Source organism: Jaculus jaculus, chromosome 6 (genome assembly GCF_020740685.1).
Source record: "Jaculus jaculus isolate mJacJac1 chromosome 6, mJacJac1.mat.Y.cur, whole genome shotgun sequence".
Taxonomy (NCBI): Eukaryota; Metazoa; Chordata; class Mammalia; order Rodentia; family Dipodidae; genus Jaculus; species Jaculus jaculus.
Window position 1 is genome coordinate 90,352,674 of NC_059107.1, and position 25,971 is coordinate 90,378,644.

Genomic DNA, 25,971 nt, shown 5'->3' on the forward strand with positions numbered 1-25,971 from the left:
TAAAAGGACACATCGTATTGTAGGCTCTGTAGACTAGTGGGTCTGCTACAGGATCTTCTCCTGTTATTGTAGCACAGAAGCAGCTGCAAGCCAGGCATGGTGGCACATGCCTTTAATCCCAGCACTCGGGAAGCAGAGGCAGGAGGATCGCTATGCGTTAGTTCAAGACCACCCTGAGACTATATAGTGAATTCCAGGTTAGCCTGAGCTAGAGTGAGACCCTACCTCAGAAAACTAAAAAAAAAAAAAAAGAAGAAGAAGAAGAAGAAGAAGAAGAAGCTGAAGGTAACAGGAATGAGTGCAAATGGTATAGGCACCAGAGTTTTTGTTGAGATGAATGTTTTAAAAAATATTTTATTTATTTATTTATGTGAGTGTGAGAGGGAATGAGCACTCTAGGGCCTCCAGCCACTGCAAATGAACTCCAGATGCACACACCACCTTGTGCACTTGGCCTACATGGGTACTGGGGAATTGAACCTGGGTCCTTAGGCTTAACAGGCAAGCACTTTAACTGCTAAGCCATCTCTCCAGCCTGAGATGAGTCTTGATACATTGCCCACATTGGTCTTGAACTCCAACTTCAGCCTCTGGAATAACAGACTATAGGCATGTACTACCATGCCTAGCAACACTACATTTGAATTACACATATTTTTCATGTCATTAAGTATTTTTGCCAACCATCTAAAAATGCAAAAACCCTCAATAGCTTGCCACCATACAGAAATATGAGAATGGCTGAATTTGTCCTATAGTTTGCTATGGTTTGCCGACCCCAAATCTAGCCTAACCATCTTTTTTTTTTTTTTTTTAATAGTACAGAAGAGGCAAGTAAAATGCCACTAAAGTTGTATTTAATTGCTAGATGAGTGATCTAGTTCCAAATGATGTTACTTAAAGGAGGTCTAAAAAAGGAAGGCTTACTGGATTTTTCATAATCAGTAAAGTTTTAGTAGGAGTAGGGTGAGGAGGCCTGGCTTTAAATGATAGAGTGAGGTCTGGATCTATGAAAAGGACTAGGCTAGCCTGGACAAGGGATTCAATGTGCCAATGCACAAAAGTGGGGATGAAGAATACAATATTCAGATGGTGGAGCAAAGAAACCGTGCCTGCCAAGGGTGAAGCAGTAGGCAGAGGCATAATTGCAACTCAAGTTTGGACTTGACCTGTCAATGCTGATCATGTAGGATGTTTATTAATTATTGTCTCTTTATTTATTTAACATAACATCTTGCTCTAGCCCAGGCTAACCTGGAGTTCACTATGCAATCTCAAGGTGGCTTTGAACTCCTCCTACCTTGACCTCCCAATGTGCTGGGATTAAAGGCATGTGCCACCATGACCAGTTAATCATTATCTCTTAAAAACTGTTTTTCTGTCTTTATATGTGTCTTGTGGCATGTATTTTATTGATCTCTGTGGGTTTGTGTATGTGATCTATGTCTTTCTGTAAGCAGCTACCTTGATTTTCCCACATGTTAGGCAGAAACATGAACTGCCCTTAAAACTTGCAAGAATACTCCCTCCATCAAAGCTTCAGGTTTATTGTATGTCTGATGGAATGAAGAAGTGAAATACAAACTGTAGTGCTAAGAGAGCTTGACTATTGCCACCAGCAATTCAGGTCCAAAGAGGCAGTAAGGATAGGATGGACAGGCAAGATAATAAAAAAGGACAATCCCAGCACTTGGGAGGCAGAGGTAGGAGGATCACCATGAGTTCAAGGCCATTCTGAGACTACATAGTGAATTCCAGGTCAGCCTGAGCTAAAAAGAGACCCTACCATGAAAAACCAACCAAACAAACAAACAAAAATAAAAAAAGGATTTATAGGATTTGGTAATAGTGTTGACTCTGAAAGGAAGGAAAGTGCATTTTTAAAGTAACAGGTTTTATTTAGTCTGGATTACTGGGACAGTGATGATCCTGTTGACATTTTATGGAAACAAAAGTGTACCACTTTGATGGGGCTGGAGAGATGGCTCAGCAGCTAAAGTGCTTGCCTGTAAAGCCAAACTACCCAGGTTCAATTCCCTGGTACCCACTTGAGCCATATGTACAAAGTGGTACATGCATCTAGACTTTATTTTCAGTGACTAGGGTTCCTCCCCCCCCCACATACTCTCTTTCTCCATCTTTCTGCTTGCAAATAAATAAAATAAAATATAGGGCTGGAGAGATGGATTCATAGTTAAGACACTTGTCTACAAAGCCTAAGGACCCAGTTTTGATTCCCCATTACTCACATAAGCCAAATGCACATGGTGGTGCATGTGTCTGGAGTTTGTTTGCAGTGGCTAGAGGCCCTGGCATACCCATTCTTCATTCTCTCTCCCTCTTAAATAAATAAATAAATAAAAATATAAAAGTCTATCACTTTGGGATATGTAATCTCTACAAACAAATATATGAATATGTCCTCATGACACTGGCACATGTCTGCGTGTATGTGGCAGTGGTCCTCTTTTTGTGTGTATGTGTTGGGGTTTGAGGTGGAGTTTCACTGTAGCCCAGGCTGACCTGTAATTCACTAGGTAGTCTCAAAATGGCCTTGATTTTACCTCTGCCTCCCGAGTGCTGGGATTAAAGGCATGTGCTACCATGCCTGGCTCTGTGGCAGTGATTTTGTTGTCCCTTAAATTTGATAGAAAAGAGTATGAGGGACAGGCGCTAAGAGAAAGGATCAGAGCTTCTCAGGAAGCTGTGAGCCCGAGAAGGATGGGAAGAGCCATAGAAAGTCCTTAACTGTTCCTGAGATTGAGGCCATTTATTTATCCAAACTTCCATGTTCCTTTATTCCCTCACATTCCAATTTCAGATTATACCACTCAGCTCTACTCAAATTGCTCAGGTCTACAACAACCTATAACAACACTCAACTATAATCTTAGCCATAAGCCAACCTTCTCTTGATTTTCTGCTTCTACATTCTCCATCAGTACCCTAAACTTCATCTGATTTATGCCTTTTGCAACATCCCCTTCCTTCACCAAAAGAGGAATTTTCAAGTCTCACTCAGCTTTCCTCCTTTCTCATTCCTGCTAAGGCAAGTGCCCTTCTCCCTGACCTTAGCTTATTCTCCAAATAGGTTCCAGTTGGGGTAAGAGGGGGCAGGGAGGGATAAGTCAGGATTTCTCCAGTCTTGGGCTTGACTGCTGTGACATTTCAGCTTGTCACTTTGAGAGGGTGCGGCTCCTCTCTGGAAGAAATCCAAAGCTCCCAGGCTGCACAGCCCAGCCTAAATGTAGTGGGAGAGCCTGACTGGGTGGCTCCAGTCAGACTAACGCAGACATTTCTCGAGCAGGTAGCATCTTGATTCAGCTGCATTCAAAGTGACCATTGTTTTACATTTTAGAGTGGATCATGACCCATGAAGAGCATCACGCAGCCAAAACCCTGGGGATCGGCAAAGCCATCGCCGTGTTAACCTCTGGTGGAGATGCCCAAGGTGAGAAGGACACAGAAAATTAGTGTGACACTACAGTTTCTTGAATCTGTTAGTCTATATAGACTAACTATCCTTGTGTTGGTTCCTACTAGAATTCTGGGTTTTGCTAGAAATCTCAGTTGTATCTGTATCAAGTGTATTTGAGTTTTATTTGCTTGACTATTGGTTAGCCAAATCTTTGTAAGACTTCTTTCCAAGTTTTCTTTTTTCTTTTTGTTTTTTAGAGGTAGGGTCTCACTCTAGCCCACACTGGCCTGGAGCTCACTATGTAGTCTCAGGGTGGCCTTAATTCATGGCAATCCTCCTACCTCTGCCTCCCAAGTGCTGGGATTAAAGGTGTGTGCCACCACGCCCGGTCTTTCCAAGTTTTCTTAAAGTTGGCTTCAGTTTGGTGTTTTCTCAAGCAACACAAAAGAATCAGGAGATAAATTTTTGAAAAGGCAGTAGGTAAATTCAACTTAAAAACTTGGGTCCAGCGTGGTGATGCAACATAGTTAATTCCAACACTCAGGAGGCAGAGGTAGAAAGATTGCAGTCTGAGGCTAACCTGATACTACATAGTAAATTCCAGGTCAGCCTGGGCTAGATTGAGGCCCTATCTCAAAAAAAAAAAAAAAAAAAAAAAAAAAAAAAAAGGAAGGGTAGGACTCCTTACAATGTACTCTTCCAGATACAAAATGGCCTGGATATCCATGTCCTCACAGTGCCTGATACTACCTACACAAGACCATCATAATAGGAGGAAAAGATGATGACATCAAAATAAAAAGAGACTAATTGAAAGGGGGAGGAGATATGATGGAAAGTGGAATTGCGAAGGGGAAAGTGATAGGGGGAGGGAATTATCATGGTTTGTTGTCTATAATTATGAAAGTAGTCAATAAAAATTTTTTAAAAAATTGGAAAAGGAATGGCAATAGATTTAGAGTTGGTATCCAGCTAGATCCCTCAGGTTTTTTTGTTTTGTTTTGTTTTGTTTTGTTTTTCTAGGCAGGGTTTAACTCTGGTCCAGGCTGACCTGGAATTCACTATGTAGTCTGAGGGTGGCCTCGTACTCAGAGGGATCCTCCTACCTCTGTCTCCCCAGTGTTGGGATTAAAGGCGTACGCCACTACACCTGGTTTCCTCAGGTTTTAACTGAAGAGTTTATGCACTGACCAGCTCCAACCAGGGTTCTGTTTGCCCCAGATTTCCTCCCTTTCCATTCTTTTGCCCTTCAACAAATAAGAACAGCACTAGTTAATCAGTGCAGACCCACTGGGGTTTGGAGAGGCAGAAGACAAAACCCTTCTCTGAATAGAGATTAAGAAACCTGGATGGAATTCAAAAAACAAACAAAACCAGGTATATGGGGAACAACAGAGTGGAAGAGAAAGAAGATATGTAATTTGGGCTGGAGAGATGGCTTAGTGGTTAAGCGCTTGCCTGTGAAGCCTAAGGACCCCGGTTCGAGGCTCGGTTCCCCAGGTCCCACATTAGCCAGATGCACAAGGGGGCGCACACGTCTGGAGTTCGTTTGCAGAGGCTGGAAGCCCTGGCGCGCCCATTCTCTCTCTCCCTCTATCTGTCTTTCTCTCTGTGTCTGTTGCTCTCAAATAAATAAAAAAATAAAAATTAAAAAAAAAAAGATATGTAATTTTACTTTTATTTGTATGAAAGAGTACATGTCAAGGTCAACATCAGATGCTTGTACCAGTTTTTGCATCTAGCTGTATGTGGATGGCTGGAGAATTAAACCTGGGCTAGCAGGCTTTGCAAGCAAGTAACTTTAACCACTGAGCCATTTCCCCAGCCCTAAAATGGCTGTATTTTTAAAATTTATTTATTTATTTATTTGAGAGGAAGAGAGAGAAAGAAACATACATATATAAAGAAACATATACATATATAGAGAGAGAATGAGAATTCCAGATGCATGTGCTGCCTTGTGCATCTCGCATACGTAGGTACTGGGGAATCAAACTCCAGTTGTTAGGTTTCCCAGGCAAGTGCCTTAACTGCTAAGCCATCTCTACAGCCCATGTGTGCTTAAAAAAGAAAAAAAAATATTTCCCACTTTAATTTTATTTTTTGAGGTAGGGTCTTAATCTAGCCCAGGCTGACCTAAAATTCACTCTGGAGTCTCAGGGTGGGTGGCCTTGAACTCATGACAATCCTCCTACCTCTGCCTCCCAAGTGCTGGGATTAAAGACACGTGCCACCATGCCCAAGCTCACTTTAAATTGTTTTTTTTTATGAGAGAGAGAGAACTGGTGCATCAGGGCCTCCAGCCACTGCAGTCAAACTCCAGATGTGTGTGTGCCATGTTCTATGCATGTGCAACTTTACATGCTTGTATCACCTTGTGCGTCTGGCTTACATGGGATCTGGAGAGTCAAACATGGATCTTTAGGCTTCACAGGCAAGTGCCTTAACCACTAAGCCATCTCTCCAGCTCTAAAATATTTTTATTTATTTTTAAGCAGAAGGATTCAGAGAAGAGACAGAGAGGGAGCGGGAAAGAGATAGAGGGAGAGGATGGATATACCAGTGCCTCTAGCCACTGCCAACCAACTCCAGATGCATGTGCCTTATTGTGCATCTGTATTTATGTGGGTACTGGGGAATAGAGCCAGGGTCGTTAGGTTTTGCAGGCATGTGCCTTAACCACTGAGCCATCTTTCCAGCCCCCACTTTTTTTTCAGCTATGTATTTTTTTAAATAATTTTTTATTGGTAACTTCCATACTTATAAACAATATCCCATGGTAATTCCCTCCCTCCCCCCACTTTCCCCTTTGAAACTCCACTCTCCATCATATCCCCTCCCCATCTCAATCAGTCTCTTTTATTTTGATATCATGATCTTTTCCTCCTAGTATGATGGTCTTGTGTAGGTAGTGTCAGGCACTGTGAGGTCATGGATAGCCAGGCTATTCTGTGTTTGGAGGAGCACATTGTAAGGAGTCCTTCCCTTCCTTTGATTCTTACATTCTTTCCACTATCTCTTCTGCAATGGACCCTGAACCATGGAAGGTGTCATTTAGATATAGAGTGTCCAGCCCCCATTTTAATTTTGTGTGTATGTGGGAGGGCTCCCCACATTAATTTTTTTGTTTGTTTTTGTTTTAGCCTTGAACTCATGGCAAAATCCTCCTACCTCTCTCTTTGAGTGCTGGGATTAAAAGCATGTGTCACCATGCTGGGCTTTAATTAATTAATTTATTTTTTTGGTTTTTGAAGGCAGGGTCTCATTCTAGCTCAGGTTGACCTGGAATTCACTGTGTATTCTCAGGATGGCCTCGAACTGATGGCAGTCCTCCTCCCTCTGTCTCCGAGTGCTGGCATTAAAGATGTGTGCCTCCACACTTGGCTCTTTTTTTCTTTTTTTAGGTAGGGTCTCACTGTAGTTCAGGCTGATGTGGCACTCAAGTCCAAGGCTAGCCTCAAACTCGCAGCAATCCTCCTACCTTTGCCTCCCAGGTGTTAGGATGAATGTATGTTGAAGAATCTCTTTGAAAAGGTTGATAAGACATGGAGAGAGTTATTTTAAAAAGAAAGCAGCCGGGTATGGTCATGCATGCCTTTAACCCCAGCACTTGGGGGGCAGGGGTAGGAGGATCACCATGAATTCGAGGTCACCCTGAGACTCCGTAGTGAATTCCAGGTCAGCCTGAGCTAGAGTGAGACCTTACCTTGGAAAAAAACAAAAAAAGAAAGATTTCGTCTGGTCTGGTCTATTTCTCCTTTGTACTTCTTTTTTGTTTTTGTTTTTTTCCAAGGTAAGGTCTCCTTACCTTGGAAAAAAACAAAAAAAGAAAGATTTCATCTGGTCTGGTCTATTTCTCCTTTGTACTTCTTTTTTGTTTTTGTTTTTTTCCAAGGTAAGGTCTCACTCTAGCTCAGGCTGACCTGGAATTCACTATGGAGTCTCAGGGTGACCTCGAATTCATGGTGATCCTCCTACCCCTGCCTCCCGAGTGCTGGGATTAAAGGCATGTGTTACTACGCCTGGCTCCTTTGTACTTCTGATTCTAGACTTTCCTAGACTTTGTACTAAGCACTCATTCACTTTGCATGGTGCCCTTTTGTGAAGAAGTAAATGAGAAAAGATTTTATGTATTACTGGGATTCTTGGTCACATAAAAATGAGCAATATATTTGGAATAATGAGAGAATATTTCAAAGAAAAAGGCAAATGGAAGAGAACTAATCCCTTGTTCAAATGTGGTGCTTGGTGGATTGATAGCAAATAGAAATGAGTTATTGAGCGCCTGCTAGGACCAAGAAGGATGGCAGTGGCTAAGGATGCATTCATGAAAAAGGTAACTTTTGTTCTCATGGTATTTCTTATTTGTCTGCTATAAAGCTAGACTTTTATTTTTTAAGTAATATTTATTTGATTGTGATTGTGATGAGTCATAGAATCTTAAACTGATGAAACAGGGGTATGAGGGCACAGAGTCTGAGTTTTGAAAGTGATCAGAATAAGAATGCACAACCATGTAGTGGCTGGAGACCCTGGCCTGGCTTTTTCTTGCTTTTCTCTTTTCTTCTGGTAGAATCGCATTCTAGTACCAAGATAGTCAACATAAACTTTATTATTATTTTTGTTTGTTTGTTTGTTTTTGAGGTAAGGTCTCACTCTAGCCCAAGCTGACCTGGAATTCACTATGTAGTAACAGGGTGGGCTCAAACTCATGGAAATCCTCCTATTTCTGCCTCCCAAGTGCTGGGATTCTAGGTGTGCACCACCCACCATGCCCAGCAGGAAGAAACTTTAATATAAGCTTTCAAAAAATTTATAATTGGGCTGGGCATGGTGACGTATGCCCAATCCCAGCACTTGGGAGGCTGAAGTCGGAGGATTGCCATGAGTTTGAGGCCACCCTGCGACTACATTATGAATTCCAGGTCAGCCTGAGCTAGTGAGACCCTACCTCAAAATACAAAATACTAATACTAATACTAATTATTATTATGATTGGGCCAGGGATGCAGCTCCATTGGTAGAGTACTTGCCTAGCATACACAAGAAGGCCTGGGTTTGATCCCAGCCACACATGGTGCATACCTATAATCCCAGCAGGCAGGATGATCAGAAATACAAAGTCATCCTTGTCTTTGCAAGTTCAAGGCCAGCCTAGGATACTTGAGACCGAGACCGTGTCTCAAAAAAAATTTTTTTTTGATGCGACTAAATCATTTCCCTCCTCCACATCCCCCTTCTTGCTTTCATAGAGGCCCATTACTCATAGCTGTCTCCCCTAGACCTCTTCCCCGGTTGTAACTGGAGACTCCAACTGCTTATAGTGTTCTCCAAGGCCCCTTCTGCCTGTACCCAGAATACCTTGTACATATTGCCTGTAATCTTATCCTTCGTCTTGTTTCTAGTAAGTCACGCAGCTGCTCATAGAGAGCTATTTAGGGAAGCATGGAACAGCCAAGAACAGACTGAACAGGACTGGCTTAGGACCAGACTAGGTCTGAGGTGAGGTTGGGTAGGGGAGCCCAGAGATTTTCTGATACTTCTTATATGGTCTGTATACCCCGCTCTGGGATTTTTAGGGATCTAGGGGTTAGAACACAAGTTGATTTTTTGGAAAATACTCATTTAGTTTAGAGGTAGGACGGATGCCTTGTAGAGATTGGTGGGGTTGAGGTCAGAAGAAGGTCAAAGAAGAAGTGAGGGTTAAAACAAAATCTCCCTGAGCTGGGTATGGTGGTGCTTACCATTGATCTCAGCACTTGGGAGGCAAAGGTAGGAGGATCTCCATGAGTTCAAGGCCACCCTGATACTACATAGTGAATTCCAGGTCAGCCTGGGCTAGAGCGAAACCCTACCTCAAAAAAAAAAAAAAAAATCTTCCTTATTATGGGATTTTTCTTCTATAGAGCACATTTGGATATTATATGCCTATGACTATTTATTTATTATATTTGCTTTACACTAAAAACCTTTTAAGTAATTTGTTTCTCTTTAGATATGTCCTTCACCTTCACCTCCACCCCTTTAATCAGTTTGGAGTCAGGGAGGAGTATTCTACTTTATACATTTCAAAAGAAAACTGTTTCCTTATTTCCCAAGATTACTGATACATGTTTCAGAACTCCAGAGTCAGCAGAGATTCCCATAGACCTGTGGCAGGCTGGCAAGCACACAGCAGTTTATATCTTACTGATGGGGTTGAGCTGGCTCTGTTCATTGCCCCTGGAGCACTGCCTGCCTTGTATTGACTGGTTTTGTTCCTCTCTCACACACTGGGTGCTTCGTCTAAGAAGCCTCTTCCCTGCGTAAATTTTTATTGTATTTTCTTTGTGATAGGGTCTCATTCTAGCCCAGGCTGGCCTCGAACTCATAGCAATCCTCCTACCCCTGCCTCCTGAGTGCTGGGATTAAAGGCATGTGCCGCCACGCCCAGCAGCCAGTTTAAATTTTGGCCTAAATCAGCCTGGGGCATTTCTTTCTCAAGTGCCATGAAATCTAATTGCTATGGCAATTGGATCAAATTCCTTTTTTTTTTTTTTGAGGTAGGGTCTCACTTTGGCCCAGGCTGATCTGGAATTAACTATGGAGTCTTAGGGTGGCCTCAAACTCATGGCAATCCTACTACCTCTGCCTCCCCAGGGCTGGGATTAAAGGCGTGCACCACCACACCTGGCTCCAGTTCCTTTTTTTTATTTAAAAAAAAAAAGATTTTATTTTTAGTTATTGATTAGAAACAGAGAAGAAGAGAAAGGAGAATGGCATACCAGGGCCTCTAGCTATTGCAAACGAACTCTAGATGCATGTGCCACCATGTACATCTGGTTATGTGGAACCTGGAGAATTGAACCAGGATCCTTTGGCTTTGCAGGCAAAGACCTTATCCACTAAGCCATCTCTCCGGCATTTTTTTTTTTAATTCATTTCTAAGTGTCCTCTGGCCAGTATGTTTGTCCTGTTAAAGCCCCCTCCAGTGAGTCGCTCAAGTCTTATCTAGGATGCCAGAGAACCACCTCGTCCCAGGGACCCCTCTCTCCAGCTGCCAGAGTGCTCCTGATAAGCAGATCTTCTGTTCCTGTACTCTCAAAATTCTTAGAGATTCTGGATCATCTATAATTTTGTTTTAATTAAATTAAATTAATTAATTTTTGTTTTTTCGAAGTAGGGTCTCACTCTGGCCCAGGCTGACCTGGAAATCACTCTGTAGTCTCAGGGTGGCCTTGAACTCATGGCAATCCTCCTACCTCTGCCTCCTGAGTGCTGGGATTAAAGGCATGTGCCACCTGCTTTTTGTTTTTTGACCTTCACCTTTACTTATGCTATTCCTCCTGCCTAGAACACTTTAGAATTAAAAAGAAATTGTCTTTTTTAAAACTTTAAAAATTATTTTAGATATTTTTGTTTATGTATTAGATAGAGAAACAGACAGAGAGAGAAAAAAAAATAGACATGCTAGAGCCTCCAGCCACTGCAGACCAGCTGCAGACACATGCATCACCTTGTGCATCTGGCTTACATGAGTCCTGAGGAATCAAATTTGTGTCCTTTGGCTTTGCAGGCAATGGCCTTAACCGCTAAGCCATCTCTCCAGCCCAAGAAGTTGTCTTTTAGATCTCAGGATAAATATTGGATTCTGACTTCCTCCTGGCTGGTTTTGTTGCCCTTGTTCCCACAGTACTTTGTGCTCATCTGTTCTTTAGGAATGATTACCATATTTTATATATCTTTAAATTTATTTATTTAGTTATTTTCAAGATGTGTGTGTGAGAGAGAGAGAGAGAGAGAGAGGGAGGGAGAGAAAGAGAGAGAATGGACATGCCAGGGCCGCCAGCTGCTGTAAACTCCAGATGCATGTGGCACTTTGTGCATCTGACTTTACGTGGGTACTAGGGAATTGAACTCTGGTCACTAGCCTTTGTAGGCAGGTACCTTAAACACTGAGCAATCTCTCCAGCTCCATATTTAATGTATCTTGAGGACAGTTAGCAAGTCCTTTATCTTTGGGTTCCTAGATTTTGTATTGTTCTTACTGTGTCTCCAGTGCCCAGCACAGGAACATGAAAGATGTTTAGTTAATTTATCTTCCTTCCTTCCTTTTTTTATTTTTATTTTTTTAAATCAAGGTAGGGTCTTGTTCTAGACCAGACTGACCTGGAATTCACTATGAAGTCTCAGGCTGGACTGGAACTCATAGTGACTACCTGTGACTCCTGAGTGCTGGGATTAAAGGTGTATACCACCATGCCTGACCTAATATTTTGGAATTAATAGTCATGTAATAAATACTGTGTCTGCCTATAGAAACAGAGAAAGAGAAAAGGGGAGGGAGGGAAGAGAAGGAAAATATCCTATTCTTATAAAAAATTAATTTAAAGAACATGTGAGTAATTTTTGAAAATTATTTGTGTGTGTGTGTATATGCACACACACATGCTAAGGCCTCTTACCACTGCAAATGAACACCAGACACAATACCCCTCCCTTTTTAAAAAAATCTTTTATTGACAACTTCTATAATTATAGACAATAAACCATGATAATTCCCACCCCTCCCCCACTTTCCCCTTCACAAAACCACCCTTTATCATATCCCTTCCCCCTTTCAATTAGTCTCTTTTTATTTTGATGTCATCATCTTTTCCTTCTATTATGAGAGTCCTGTGTACATAGTACCAGGCAGGTTATGGAGATCCAGGCCATTTTCTGTCTGGAAGACTACATTGTAAGGAGTCCTACCCTTCCTTTGGTCCTTATATTCTTTCTGCCACCTCCTCCACAATGGACCCTGAGTCTTGGAGGATGAGATAGAGATATTTCAGTGCTGAGCATTCCTCTGTCACTTCTCAGCACTATGGCGCCTTTTGAATCATCACTGCACCCTAGGGCTCATGCCCTCCCTGTCATAGGCTTTTGACTAGGTTTTCAGTACTGGGCATGTATTCCCTCCCATGGAGTGGGCCTCCAGTCCAATCAGACAGTGGTTGGTTGCCCCCATAACAGATGTGCCACTGTTGCACCTGTTGGCTTATTTGGCCGGACTGGCCAGACTTAAGGCTTTCAGTGTCCACTGTTGTTTATTTCTACTGATGACTTCTCTCTCCCATAGTGTTGCATGCAGTGTAGCTTTTTCCAGCTTTCTGTTAGTTGGTCTATAGGGAGGAGGTTTTCTGCTCAGCTCCAGCAGGATTTCTCTGTGACCTTGCAGCCCAAGCATGTGGAGTCTTCAGCAATAGTCTTACCATCTATTCCTGGTAGGAAACCAAGAGCCTTGGCAATGAATGGCCTGTAATGTTTTGGGGGCATCAGGGACCTCCCTGGCCAACAACTCTCTGGAATGTATCCCATCCCTGGCACTGATTTTTTTCTAGTAACAATGTATGGCTTCTGGGTGTGTTGTCCAAAAAAGTAGGTTTCCATATGGCTTATTCATACCCTCTTAAATTTTGATTAACCTTACTCCTACTCTTTAAAATTTTTTTTTTTAATTTGACAGAGACAGAGAGAGAGAGAGAATGGGTGTGTCAGAATCTCTAGTTCCTGTAAAGAAACTCCAGGTGCATGCACCCACCTTGTGCATCTGGCTTTATATGGGTACTGGGGAATCAAACCTGGGTCCTTTGGCTTTGCCAGCAAGCGCCTTAGCTGCTATGCCATTTCTTCATCCTGATTATTTTGAGGTAGAGTCTGAGTCTGGCCCAGGCTGACCTGGAAATCACTTTGTAGTCTCAGGCTAACCTTGAACTCATAACAGTCCTCCTACCTCTGCTTCCAGAGTGCTGGGATTAAAGATCTTGCAATAACTACTTTTTGTATATGGCTTTACATGGGTACTGGGGAATTGAACCCAGGCTAGCAGGCTTTGCAAGCAAGTACCTTTAGCTGCTGAACCATTTTCCCAGTCCTTTTTCTTAAACTATGTTTATTTATTTACATGTGGGTGTTTGTATGTGTATAAGTACACCAAAGTCTTATTATTACAAACAAATGCCAAATGTACATGCTATATGAATAACTTTTAGATTAAAACAAGAGCAGATGCTAAACTATCTGAGAGAAGGTGTCTACAACAGTTCATAAGAAGTTGATTCATCATGTCTTTAGGATACCTGAGCATCATAATGAGAACATCCTCATGTCATATTGCTCACTGTTATTTATTTATTTGCAAGACAGAAGGAGTGGGGGTGGTGGCTGTGCCAGGGCCTCTTGCCATTGCAAATAAACTCCAGATGCATGTGCCACTTTGTGCATCTGCCTTTATGTGGGTACCAGGGATTCAAACCCAGCTCAAAAGGCTTTGCAAGCAAACACCTTAACAATTGAGCCATCTCTCCATCCCACTTTGCTCACCATTAAAGCTCTGCTTAGTGCACTGTTCATAACATGGAACACATGTACAAGACACATGCTGTGTGTTGGAACAGGTTAGCACTTCCACCGTGCTCCTTGGAGAATGTTCTTGATATTGAGCAGCTATTAGGAAAGAGGTGATACTAATCTGTGAAGAAGGCAGAATCTCTCATCTTCCAGTGGAAGCAGAGAGACATATTTTTAAGTTCCCTGTATACATCTTTATTTTGTTTCAAGGTAGAGTCTCAGGCTGGCCTCAAACTCACAGAAATCTTTCTACCTCTACCTCCTGAGTGCTGGGCTTAAAGACATGCACCAACATGCCCAGCCTCCATAGACATCTTCATGTACAGGGAAGGTTAGTAAGTCTCTGTTGACTGGCTGAATGAGTGTCAGAAGGCCAGGAAAGAATAAGTCCCCTGCTGATTCTTTCTGCACAATTGAGCGCAACCTCTTCTGACAGTCTGGAAGCCAGAGAATGACAACTGTATGGCATGTGTTGAGTTGTAGACCAAATCAAAGGTGGTGTGTATATATATGTAGATATGTAGGTGTATGTGCTGAGAGAATCTACCATCTAGTACTCAGGAAAAGACTGTTAATGCCATGTCTCCTCCCAAATAGCTTCCTAAACCTAGTATAACTGCCGAGACAAGTAATCACTGGATAGCAATCCAGAATGTTCACTTGAGCATTTAAGACTTTGGATTTAAATCTAAGCTTTCTAAGGGTATTACCCCTATGACCTTGACCTTTTTTGAGTTTCAGTTTTCAAACCTGTAAAATGGAGGAAACTAAAGGTTGTATATGCGATTAAATGAGATAATATCGAGCAAGTCTTAGCATTGTCTAACATTATAATACACATCCAAGGAAATGCTGTATTATTTCTCAGATTGTCCTAGCAAGGAAGGATCTTGGGAAAGACAAGGTTTGGGGGAGAGGAGTTGGAGCCTCGTTGATACTGATTGTAGTCATTGGAATTGGGAAGGCCAGACTTGAATGAGCAAACCTTATCTGAAAGACTGGCATTGGCGTGGGTCTTTAATGAGATATAAGTTTTGTGAATTCTAGGGCTGCTCTTCCTGATCATCTTCTCCGTCCTCATAGGTATGAATGCTGCTGTCAGGGCTGTGGTTCGAGTTGGAATCTTTACAGGTGCCCGTGTCTTCTTTGTGCATGAGGTTGGTTCTCAGTTTGTTCTCTACCACTTCATTGCTCTGCTCAAACTACCTCCCCCTTCTCTACCTTACCTACCTACATTTCTCTGTTTGCTTTTCCTTGGCTCTTGGGTCTCCATGAGTCATTCTTTCCCACTCTTGGCTTCAGCAAGGCTGCTGGAACCCATATTTTTACAAACTGAGTCCTCATGCTGCCTGTTGAACTTAAAGCAGGGGTAACTTTTCATCTTCCTTCTACTTCCTCCCAAAGAGAATGAATAGCAAGTATACCCAGGAGCTAGAGAGATGGCTCAGTGGTTAAAGATACTTGCTTCAAAGCTTGCCAACCGAGGTTCAATTCCCCAGTACCCACATAAAGCCAGATGCATAAAGTAGCATGTTCCTGGAGTTTGTTTACAGCAACAAGAAACCCTGGTGTACTCATTCTCATTCTCTTTCTCTCTCTCGTAAATAAATAAAAATATTAACAAAAAAAAAATTTAGTATTTCCATGTATAGAGGCCTAGAAAGGAAGAATCTCCTGGGTTTTTTTTTTTTTTTTTGGTTTTTTGAGGTAGGGTCTCACTCTAACCCAGGCTGACCTGGAATCCACTCTGTGTTCTCAGGGTGGCCTTGAACTCATGGTGATCCTCCTACCTCTGCTGGGATTAAAGGCGTGCGCCACCACACCCGACTTCCTGGGTTTTTACGGGACAGGCGCTTTAACCAACTAAGCAATGGAGCCAATTCCTGGGTTTTTTATAATGTTATTTTGTGTGTGTGTTTATGGACATGCCAGAACCTCTTGCCACTGCAAACAAATACCTATCTGGCTTTTATGTGGCTAGCTGGTGAATTGAACCTGGGCTGACAGGCTTTGCAAGCAAATGCCTTTAGCCAGTGAGCCATATCTCTAGCCCCTTGCTATGTTTCTTTTCTTTTCTTTTCTTTTCTTTTCTTTTCTTTTCTTTTCTTTTCTTTTCTTTTCTTTTCTTTCTTTCTTCTTCTTCTTTTTTTTTTTTCTTTCCTGTTTTGTTTTTGGTCTTTTTGAGACCAAAACTTTAGCCCAGGCTGACCTGGAGCTCACTATGTAGTCCAAGGCTGGTCTTGAACTCACAGAGATCCTCCCACCTCTGTCTTCTGAGTGCTGGGATTGAAGGTGTGCACTACAACTCCTGACTTCACTGTTTTTTAATAGCCAGAATTATGGGTTCTAGCTCCTCCTGACCTCCATTCTTTCAGTTTCCTCTCCTGTTTTTCCCTCTCTCTTCTTTCTGTAAGTCTATCTGCCCTTCTGTCACGTTTCACAGTTTCATAATATCCCCATTCGCCTTTTTCCTTACTATTGTGAAATCATCTGTTTTCTCGTCCTCTTGGGAAACAAATGGAATGAAATAGGATGAACCAAAAATAAGAGGAATTAAGATTAAATAATTTGAAGAGGGAAAACTGGAACATGGTATAAAAAATTCACATGTGTTAGCCAGGTGTGGTGGTGCGTGCCTTTAAACCCAGCACTCAGGAGGCAGAGGTAGGATGATCGCTGTGAGTTCGAGGCCACCCTGAGACTACATAGTGCATTCCAGGTTAACCTGGGCTAGAGTGAGACCCTACCTTGAAAAACCAAAAAAACAAACAAAACTTGACATGTGCTTCCTCAGACTATATTGAACTGATTTACTGAAATATACTATTTTCACAAGCATCCAGGGGTCACTACTGGGAGGGTGTTACTTGAATCTCCACCCAGGCAGCCTGTTTCAGCCCTGGGCATTTAGGGGCAACCTAATGCAGGCTGAATGAGTGTTCTGCTCCTGACAGGGTTATCAGGGCCTGGTGGATGGCGGTGAGAACATCAGAGAGGCCACCTGGGAGAGTGTTTCCATGATGCTTCAGCTGGTATGTTCTTGAGAATTCCTGTCCTCTATTTGTCCTGTTCTTGTCTTTCCCACTCTGGAATCCCGATGCCCTGCCGTGTGGTTTCATGTGAAGGGTTTCAGTGACAAGAGAAGGCTTACATTTGCCCTTTACTCTTTGCATTGGAAAACATCACCCTGGTTTCCTGGGGTGGCAGAGGGGGTGGGAAGATGGCTCCAGAATGGTTTGCACTTTATGGAAAGGTCATAGGCAAAACTTTTGGAACTGGAACATAATCAACAAAACTACTCTGAGGTCACGGGGAGAGTCTGGCCCTGAAAATAACCTTACTAGAGAACTAAAGCCAGAAGCAGAGCTTAAAAATCAGCTCATCCTCATGTGATAGAAATGAGACAACTTGAAACCAGACCATTAAGGGGAGCAGGAACTGAGTTAGCTTTGCAGAGTCTCAAAAGAGTCCTGGGAATCCTGGGTATTAGTGTGTACAAGCTTTTAGTCTGCTTGATTCCATGGGATCCAAGGATCCTTCTAACTGGTATCCACCTGGGGTTAGCTTAGTAGAATCTCATCATTTACTGGTCTAGTGAGAAGCTTACAAATTACATTTGGATCCCTATTCTCTACCGAAATCCCCTCAAAATACATAGGTAGACATTTAAGATGCAGTGCCATTAAAGTCTGTATACAGCCAATGGTGCCTGCCATAAAGTGGTCTGAGAATGAGCCAGAATCTTTCTCCAGCACCCCACCATCACAGATACCAGGAGCTCCTATGATTTATGAAAACTTTTAAGTCTCTCTGCCTCTCTTGGAGTCCCTAGAAATTTAAGGCTTTCTATACAGAACAAGTTTTCCTGTGAATATTGTTAGTTCCTGCCTTTAGCACCATGGACCCCAAAGGGCTAAGAAGAACAAATTGGTAGTTTGAGTAATTTTAGAAATCTTGGTGTATTAGAGAGGAAAAGATACTCTCAAATGTACTGGGATGAGTTCCTAATAATAGTTTGGATACAGTTCATCGGTGTCAGAGCCCTTGGGTGAAATTCTCAAGACTGAAGTCACTACTACTACTTACACTTCTAAGAAGATGTGAAAGATGGAGATAGTTCTAGATGCTAGCAGACATATATATGCCCTTGTTGTCTTTGAAAATATTTACTTTGGTGAAAAGTCATCAACAAAATAGTTGATCTTAGCAGTCTTTAAAGATCTGTAACAGAGTTTAAGAATGATACCATGATGTCTTAGTATCATTTTCCTTTCTTTTGGAAGGGACATGGTTTAAAGATGTCAGGGAACTTGTAGGAATGACATGGTTATGTTGGTCCATCATGGTGTTGTAAAGGGGCTATCATAATAAATAATCCCCAGATCTGGGGAGCTGATTTCTATCTCTCCCCTAAAGGGAGGCACAGTGATTGGAAGTGCCCGATGCAAGGACTTTCGGGAACGAGAAGGAAGACTCCGAGCTGCCCACAACCTGGTGAAGCGTGGAATTACCAATCTATGTGTCATTGGGGGTGATGGCAGCCTCACAGGGGCTGATACTTTCCGTTCTGAGTGGAGTGACTTGTTAAATGACCTCCAGAAAGCTGGTGAGACATTATTTCTGTCAGTGTTGCTTTGTATATGCGCATGTGTGCACATGTTGTACATACACCACATAGCCCCAATTGGAGAAAACTATCCAAATACAAATAAGCAGTCTCTGCCCTCCTTTTTCTGCCATTGCTTATAGCAGCCATAGTTTCTTCTCTCTCTAGCAGTGTGTTCTATAGGCAATCTAGTTACCTTACCCAGTGGCACCTGGTTTTCTTCCTATTGTAGGTAAAATCACAGCTGAGGAGGCTACAAAGTCCAGCTTCCTGAACATTGTGGGTATGGTTGGCTCCATTGACAATGACTTCTGTGGCACTGATATGACCATCGGCACTGACTCTGCCTTGCACCGGATTGTAGAGATTGTAGATGCCATAACCACCACTGCTCAAAGGTAAAAGCATTCAGGTGGGAGGCAGTGGAGGAAGGTGGCTAATGGGACAAGGTAAAGGCCCTGAGAATTAAAAAGTTTGTGCTATAATGGTCAGTGTTCTGGCGTAGAACACTTACTTCTAAGAATTATCCCTAGAATACTGAAGATGCTCTGCTCCCCAGATACTCAGTTCTGCTACTGTCCAGCCTACTTTCCAGGCATGTTGCTCTGGGCTGTTGAGTACCCATGGGTCTCCTACATGGTCAGGGTCCAGGCTGAGGCAGATCTAGGGAGTCTACAGTTTGAGCTGTCCTTTCCAACTGTGCCAGAGATTCTGGATTCCATGGGCACCACAGCTTAGGTAAGCAGGCAGGGGTGGACGAGTCATGTAGAAAATGGGAGGACAGAAGAGTACCAGTTTTCCCCAAAGGAACTGTGCAGGACCCCAGTTTAGTTGAGTCCCCTATTCACTTCTTTTTTCTAAAGTATCTCCTACCTGTCTCCCTGGTCTCTCAGGAAATCTGCTAGGAGTCTAGTAGTATAAAGCCATCTCCCAGAAGCTAGCTAGACTAGGCATGGCATTGGCTTGATCCGGACTAGATGGATATACAGACTGGGTAAATCCCATATCTTTCTCTTGCAGCCACCAGAGGACGTTTGTGTTAGAAGTGATGGGCCGTCACTGTGGGTAAGATTGCCATCCTGACCCGTGAACCCAGAAATGGTCCTTTCCTCTTCCCAGAGAGTCCAGTGGGCTCTCTCAGTGGGAGCAGTTCTGGAGGTGTATATGGCGCATAGGGCGTGGCCCTCTTTTCCTGCATCTGCTCCATTCTCCTTCACTCTGTATATGCTTGTGGAGATACATGCTTAGGTCCAAGTGCACAGTCTTTCTCCAAGATGGAAAGCAATTATGGCAAATAAACATGAATAGGAAGGGCTGGGGCAGCATCTCATTGACAGGCCAGTGGTTATTTGCTCCAAGATGAAACTCGGGTTCCTCAAGCCTTTTGCCAGCTATGAGGACTAGAAGACTTACTGGTTGTGGTGAGGCTGGCTGTGGGATGTGGTTCCTAGCCCAGGCTTCTGGCTCTCATCTCAGGTACCTGGCTCTTGTCACCTCTCTCTCCTGTGGGGCCGACTGGGTTTTTATTCCTGAATGCCCACCAGATGATGATTGGGAGGAACACCTTTGTCGCCGGCTTACAGAGGTATTGCTGCTTTGTTTTGTCCCTAAGAAATTCTTGATCCTATTCCATGGATGCTCCATTTCCAGCCACCAGTTTAATTCCACTAATCATGTTTCCTCTTTCCTAACCAGACAAGGACTCGTGGTTCTCGTCTCAACATAATCATTGTGGCCGAGGGGGCCATCGACAAGCATGGAAAACCAATCACCTCAGAAGACATCAAGAATGTTAGTATGAGCAAACTAGAGAGGGTGTAGCACCATGGCACTCACAGCTATTCCCTTGGTGGTTTCTGAGTCTTCTAACCCTACATTTTCTTTTGGAACCGCTGTATACTCTGTCCAGGGCTCTACCTGTTTTCCTCACACTAGAACCATTGCAAGACAAAACACTAAGTCATCATGGTTTACCTTAGCCCCTGCTTATGTTCTCCATCTCTCTGTGTCCCTCTCTTCATCCTTTCAGCTGGTGGTAAAGCGCCTGGGATTTGATACTCGGGTCACTGTTTTGGGGCATGTGCAGCGGGGTGGAACACCATCAGCCTTTGACCGAATCCTGGTAAGTCACAGGGCTCTGTGGTCCTCCTACCTTAGAATCCCCAACCTTGCTGTCTTGTCTTTGCAGGGTTTATGCTAAGACTACTGTGGCCTTCATCCATTCCCATATACTTGAGAGTTCTATTATAAAAATGATGGTAGACAATAGCCTCTCTGATAGTGAAGAACAATATGTTAGAGCTCCCAGAATCAGTGAAGTTACTGGAATCTTCTAATCTTAGCCACTCAGTTTGATTTCTCTTATTCCATTTTACTTGGAATGGGGCAGTCTACTTTATAAATAAGAATGGAATATTCTTAGGCCTGAGTAATCCCATTGATCACTATTGTAGACATGTTTCTGTGAAATCAAGTAGAATCCCTAGGGATCTGGTGGAATCAAGTAGAATCCCTAGGGATCTGGTGGCAAGAGGACAGAATCATCAAGCATTAGAAGAACTCTTGATAGGGAAGTAAAGCCCATTAAACTCTTGGGTACAGCCCTTAAATGTGGAACTAAGCCTTATAATTTGGAAAGGGTCAGATGTGTATGTCTAAGCCAGGCTCCTTATTCCCTGGGCTCCTGCAGGGTAGCAGGATGGGCGTTGAAGCAGTGATGGCACTTTTGGAGGGGACCCCAGACTCCCCAGCCTGTGTGGTGAGCCTATCTGGTAACCAGGCTGTGCGCCTGCCCCTCATGGAGTGTGTCCAGGTGGTAAGTACTGACCTCACTCTCTTTGGCAGTCCCTCATCCCTGTCTAGGAGCTCATGGGGCAGGAGTATGACACTAACTTCTGTAGCTCAAGAATAGGAACAGATGGAAAGGCAGAGACACTGAGGAAAAGGACACCGTGGGCTGTAACCCCTCTAACTGCAGGAGCAGTAGCTTCTCCTCTAAGCATCAATTTCATCATCTGCTCCTAAGGAAGATGGATGCCTACATCCTCCCTAGTAATGAGACTCACTATTTCATACTAGTCCACCTCAAACCCTTTCTCATGTCTATGCTGGGTGAGAAATGCCATGTCCCTCCTAACATTGTTAAGACTTGGGGAACACTATTAAGTTCTTGTTGGGCAATTTGTCTTTATATGATATCTTCCTTGAATATGTTCCCCTAAACCAACATGGGATGACTGCTGCTCACCTTGAGGGTGATAAGGACTGGAAAGAAGATGTAAAGGACCTGACACAATACCTAGAAAATGCTGGGTTATCTACTCTAGGAGAGCCACTGCTTTGGTAGCATGATGTGAATACTGTGGCTGGTTACTGAGCTTGGGAGGTAGTCTTGATTATTGGAACTGCCTGAATAGTCCCTATTTGGGGTCTGCTTCTCTCTGAGACTCGGAAATCCCAGTGACCTGCAGCCATAACTGGAACTGCATCTGTCCAAGCTCAGAAGCTAAAGCTCTGCCCTCCAGGCTGAGTCAGTGGCTGAGCAGCACATGGCAGGGATCACTGTCTTCCTGCTGAGTAAGTGGAGCTCAGGCTGCAAGACTGGGGTATATAGCTTATCTGTGAGCACCCCACACCTCTGCCCAGAATTGGAACACTCATTTAATCCTTTTTCTTTTTCTACTCATTACTCAGAAAAATAAAGCTATTTCTTCTGTAAAATTTTTGGGGATATAGAAATGGTATGGTGTATGTCTGGAGTTCGTTTGCAGTGGCTGGAGGCCCTGGTATGCCCATTCTCTCTCTCTCAAATAAATAAATAAAAATATTTTTAGAAAAAGAAAAGAGGGGCCAGAGAAGTGGCTTAGCGCTTAAAGTGCTTGCCTGCAAAGCCTAAGGACCCATGTTCCACTCATCAAATCCCAGACACACAAAAGGTGAAGCAAGCGCAAGGTCGCACATGCCCACTAGGTGGTGCAAGTGTCTGGAATTAGATTGCAGCTGCTGAGGCCCAGGTGTGCCAATTCTGTCTTCTCTTTCTTGCTCTTGCTGGCTTTTTTTTTTTTTTTTTTTTTTTTTTATGGGTTAATCATGAGATTTATTTAGGGACAGTTAGGAGAAAGCAAAACAGGAAATCTCCCAAGTCAAAAGAAGTTCTACCCCTTTCGGGTGATGGGAGACTGGCAAAACGTCCCTCGCATAGGGAAAAAGTCTCTCTGGAGGGCAGAAGGGAAGAGAAGCAGAGGAGAAAAGACAGAGAAGGGCTTATACTTACGGTTCAGTCCCATCCATAAGCATCAGGCATCCAATCAGAATGAGCCTCATCACCAGGCTCAGATGTGTAACAAGGGACCTAATTGGCTGGTGGGTCCCCAGAGGAAGGGTCCACCTATGGGTTGCTCTTGCTGTCTTAAAAAAGAAAGAAAGAAAGAAAAGAAAGAAAAGAAAGAAAAGGAAGGAAGGAAGGAAGGAAGGAAGGAAGGAAGGAAGGAAGGAAGGAAGGAAGGAAGGAAGGAAGGAAGGAAGGAAAGGAAGGAAGGAAAGGAAGGAAGGAAAGGAAGGAAGGAAAGGAAGGAAAGAAAGGAAGGAAGGAAGGAAGGAAGGAAGGAAGGAAGGAAGGAAGGAAGGAAGGAAGGAAGGAAGGAAGCTGGGCATGGTGGCTCACGCCTTTAATCCCAGCATTTAGGAGGCAGAGGTAGGAGGATTGCCAAGAGTTTGAGGCCACCCCGAGACTACATTGTGAATTCCAGGTCAGCCTGAGCCAGAGTGAGACCCTACCTCGAAAAACAAAAAACAAAACAAAAAAGGCAAGCTATGGTGTAGGTCGACAGGATCTCACAGGAGATTTGGTTATGCAGAATCATGCCATGGAGTCCTAACTGTTGCTGTGCTCTGTACTCCTTCAGACCAAAGACGTGACTAAAGCTATGGCTGAGAAGAGGTTTGATGAAGCCATGAAGCTGAGAGGCCGGTGAGGAAATAACCAGATTGCTAACTACAGAAATCAAATACCAGAATGAAGTAAAAAAAAAAAAAAATCTGTTTAGCTCTAGACCCAGAATGTAAACTGTCTTTTTTCTTTGTTTTCTTTTGAGGTAAGGCCTCAGTGTAGCCCAGGATGATCTGGAATTCACTCTGTAGTTTCAGGCTAGCCTTGAATTCACAGTGATCCTCCTACCTCTGCCTCGAGTACTGGGATTAAAGATGTGTACCACTATGCCTGGCTTAAACTGCCTTTTCTTCTTACTGTTTCTGCAACCCTTTCTTCCCTAAGAAAATCAGCTGTGACATAACCAGAAAGCTCAGTTCATTCCAGGGATGCTGTCTCTGGGATCAGCCTTTTACCGTTTATTTCTAGATGTGGACCCCAATAAGGTCCTAGCCAAGGAGCAGTGTCTTAATGCTGAGCACAGCATCTGGGAGAAGAGAACTCAGGGTGTGATGAATGAGAGGCCCCTGCCCAGTCCTTGCACTGCCCCAGTTAGGTCCTTAGAGATTTGCCCTATGGAACTTCATCCCACGATTCAGACTTCTGACCAAGATCTCTGGCTGCTGGCCATGAGGAGTGACCTGAAGATACTCTGTTATCTTTATACTTTTTACAGGAGCTTCATGAACAACTGGGAGGTATACAAGATTCTAGCTCATGTCAGACCTCCAGTCTCTAAGGTACTGGCAACTTGTACTCTTTCCTTAACCCTCTCCCTCCCTTGGTCTCTCTATGAAGTGCTATCTTCAATCCATGCAACTTTGGCCTTGCCACCTTCTTGTCTCCACTATAATCTCAAGTGCTGGTATCCTGACCCTACATGATTACTTTTAGATACTAATCTGTGTTCTTAGTATGTTCTGGATGTCTCTTACCCAAGTCTCATACCCAGTTCAGAGTTGGCAAGAGTTGGGTTGGGGAAATGGCTCAGCAATTAAATGTGCTTGCTTGCAAAGCTTGCTGGCCCACATTTGATTCTCCATTACCTATGTAAAGGCAGATATAGAGTGGTGCATGCATTTGGAGTTCATTTGCAGCAGAGTTGGAAAGAAAGTATTCAGAAGCCGGGTGTGGTGGCTCACGCCTTTAATCCCAGCACTTGGGAGGCAGAGGTGGGAGGATTGCCGTGAGTTCGAGGCCACCCTGAGACTCCACAGTGAATTGCAGGTCAGCCTGGGCTAGAGTGAGACCCTACCTCGAAAAACCAAAAAAAAAAAAAAAGAAAGTATTCAGAAAACAGGAAAGAGGGTTTTGATCCTGTGGAAATAGTCATAACTAGATTTATTTAAGTTACTCTTGCCCCCATTGGAGTAGCAGTTCTCAAAATTTGCTATATGCCAGAATTATCTGGGTTGTTTATTGAGTATGCAGATTCCTGGGCCCTTTTCTTAGAGGAGAGTCAGGTCTGGGGCAGGAGCCAGGCATGTGCTGCACAACAACTTCCCCGGGTAGTAGACTTTGGTTCAGGTGGTCCAAGGTTCACACTTCGGGAAACACTGTTCTGAAGAGCTTTTTATGTGTTATGTAATTAATGATGGGACCTGGTTTTTCTATTGATTTGTGGTAATGAATTTTGCTTTTATTGGATGAGCTCACCAACTGTGCTAGCATTCTCTGGGAGAGCAATGTGAATTGCACAAGCAAATGTCTGGAAGGGCTAGAAGTTCTGCCTCTCTTGGTAATATCTGTCCTGTATATTGTCCTCCTTTCCCTGGTTCCTTCCCTGCAGGGTAATTTGCATACTGTGGCTGTGATGAATGTGGGCGCCCCAGCTGCAGGCATGAATGCTGCAGTCCGCTCCACTGTGAGGATTGGCCTCATCCAGGGCAACAGAATGCTGGTTGTTCATGACGGCTTTGAGGGTCTGGCTAAGGGTCAGGTATGAGAACTCAGAAAAGGAGGGCACATGTATGTTCTGGGGTCAACTAGCAGCCATGAGAAAGATCACTGTAGCAGGGGTGACCAGTCCATTGTCTCTGCTCCCCTGGATCAAACTACTTCCATCTCCTTTCCAGAGAGAGTAAATTTTAGGATAACAGGAATGAGCAGGAACAAAAGGAACAAACCTTTCCAAACATCATCTCTGATTTAATTCTCTATCCCAAAGCTCAGCATGGTGCCTGACATAAATATATGCTTAATGGTTTCAAATGAGCATGAAAGGTGTCAGAAGTTCAGTGTGTGGGAGAAGCCATTACCTTGTCATCTCTTCCAACTGAGGGAGACAGGGTGGGGCCAGAGGTCAGGACGTCCTGTCAGTCTCACTCTGGGCTCCTAATGCTCTAGCTATAAGGAGGAACTGTGTGGTCTTTCCCTACAGATTGAGGAAGTTGGCTGGAGTTATGTTGGGGGCTGGACTGGCCAGGGTGGTTCCAAACTTGGGACTAAAAGGTAAGTGGCATTGTTGGAGCACCTCCTTCTAGTCACCCCTTTAAGATGTCTTATGAATGAGGGTATCTGTCCACTAGGTCAGGGCCTGTGTGTCCACCGCTCTTCAAGCTCATAGTGATTTCAGTGAAAACAGACAGGCCCACCCACACATCATGTAGCAGATCAGATGATTATAGCCCATTGTGTCTTCTAGAT

General features: G+C 43.5%; 1 protein-coding gene across 2 annotated transcripts in view; it reads left to right on the forward strand.

Moving 5' to 3' along the window:
• The window catches only part of Pfkm (phosphofructokinase, muscle), a 60,723-nt gene that overhangs the window by 29,188 nt on the left and 5,564 nt on the right, over positions 1–25,971 (forward strand). For both annotated transcript variants that reach the window (XM_045152726.1, XM_004668549.3), the window contains 14 exons: positions 3,359–3,451; positions 14,876–14,949; positions 16,747–16,824; positions 18,209–18,398; positions 18,631–18,796; positions 19,419–19,463; positions 19,875–19,983; positions 20,094–20,189; positions 20,428–20,520; positions 21,088–21,213; positions 23,303–23,367; positions 24,002–24,065; positions 25,115–25,264; positions 25,706–25,776. In XM_045152726.1, the coding sequence (XP_045008661.1) occupies positions 3,359–3,451; positions 14,876–14,949; positions 16,747–16,824; positions 18,209–18,398; positions 18,631–18,796; positions 19,419–19,463; positions 19,875–19,983; positions 20,094–20,189; positions 20,428–20,520; positions 21,088–21,213; positions 23,303–23,367; positions 24,002–24,065; positions 25,115–25,264; positions 25,706–25,776 (1,420 nt within the window). The remainder of the gene's footprint in view (positions 1–3,358; positions 3,452–14,875; positions 14,950–16,746; positions 16,825–18,208; positions 18,399–18,630; positions 18,797–19,418; positions 19,464–19,874; positions 19,984–20,093; positions 20,190–20,427; positions 20,521–21,087; positions 21,214–23,302; positions 23,368–24,001; positions 24,066–25,114; positions 25,265–25,705; positions 25,777–25,971) is intronic.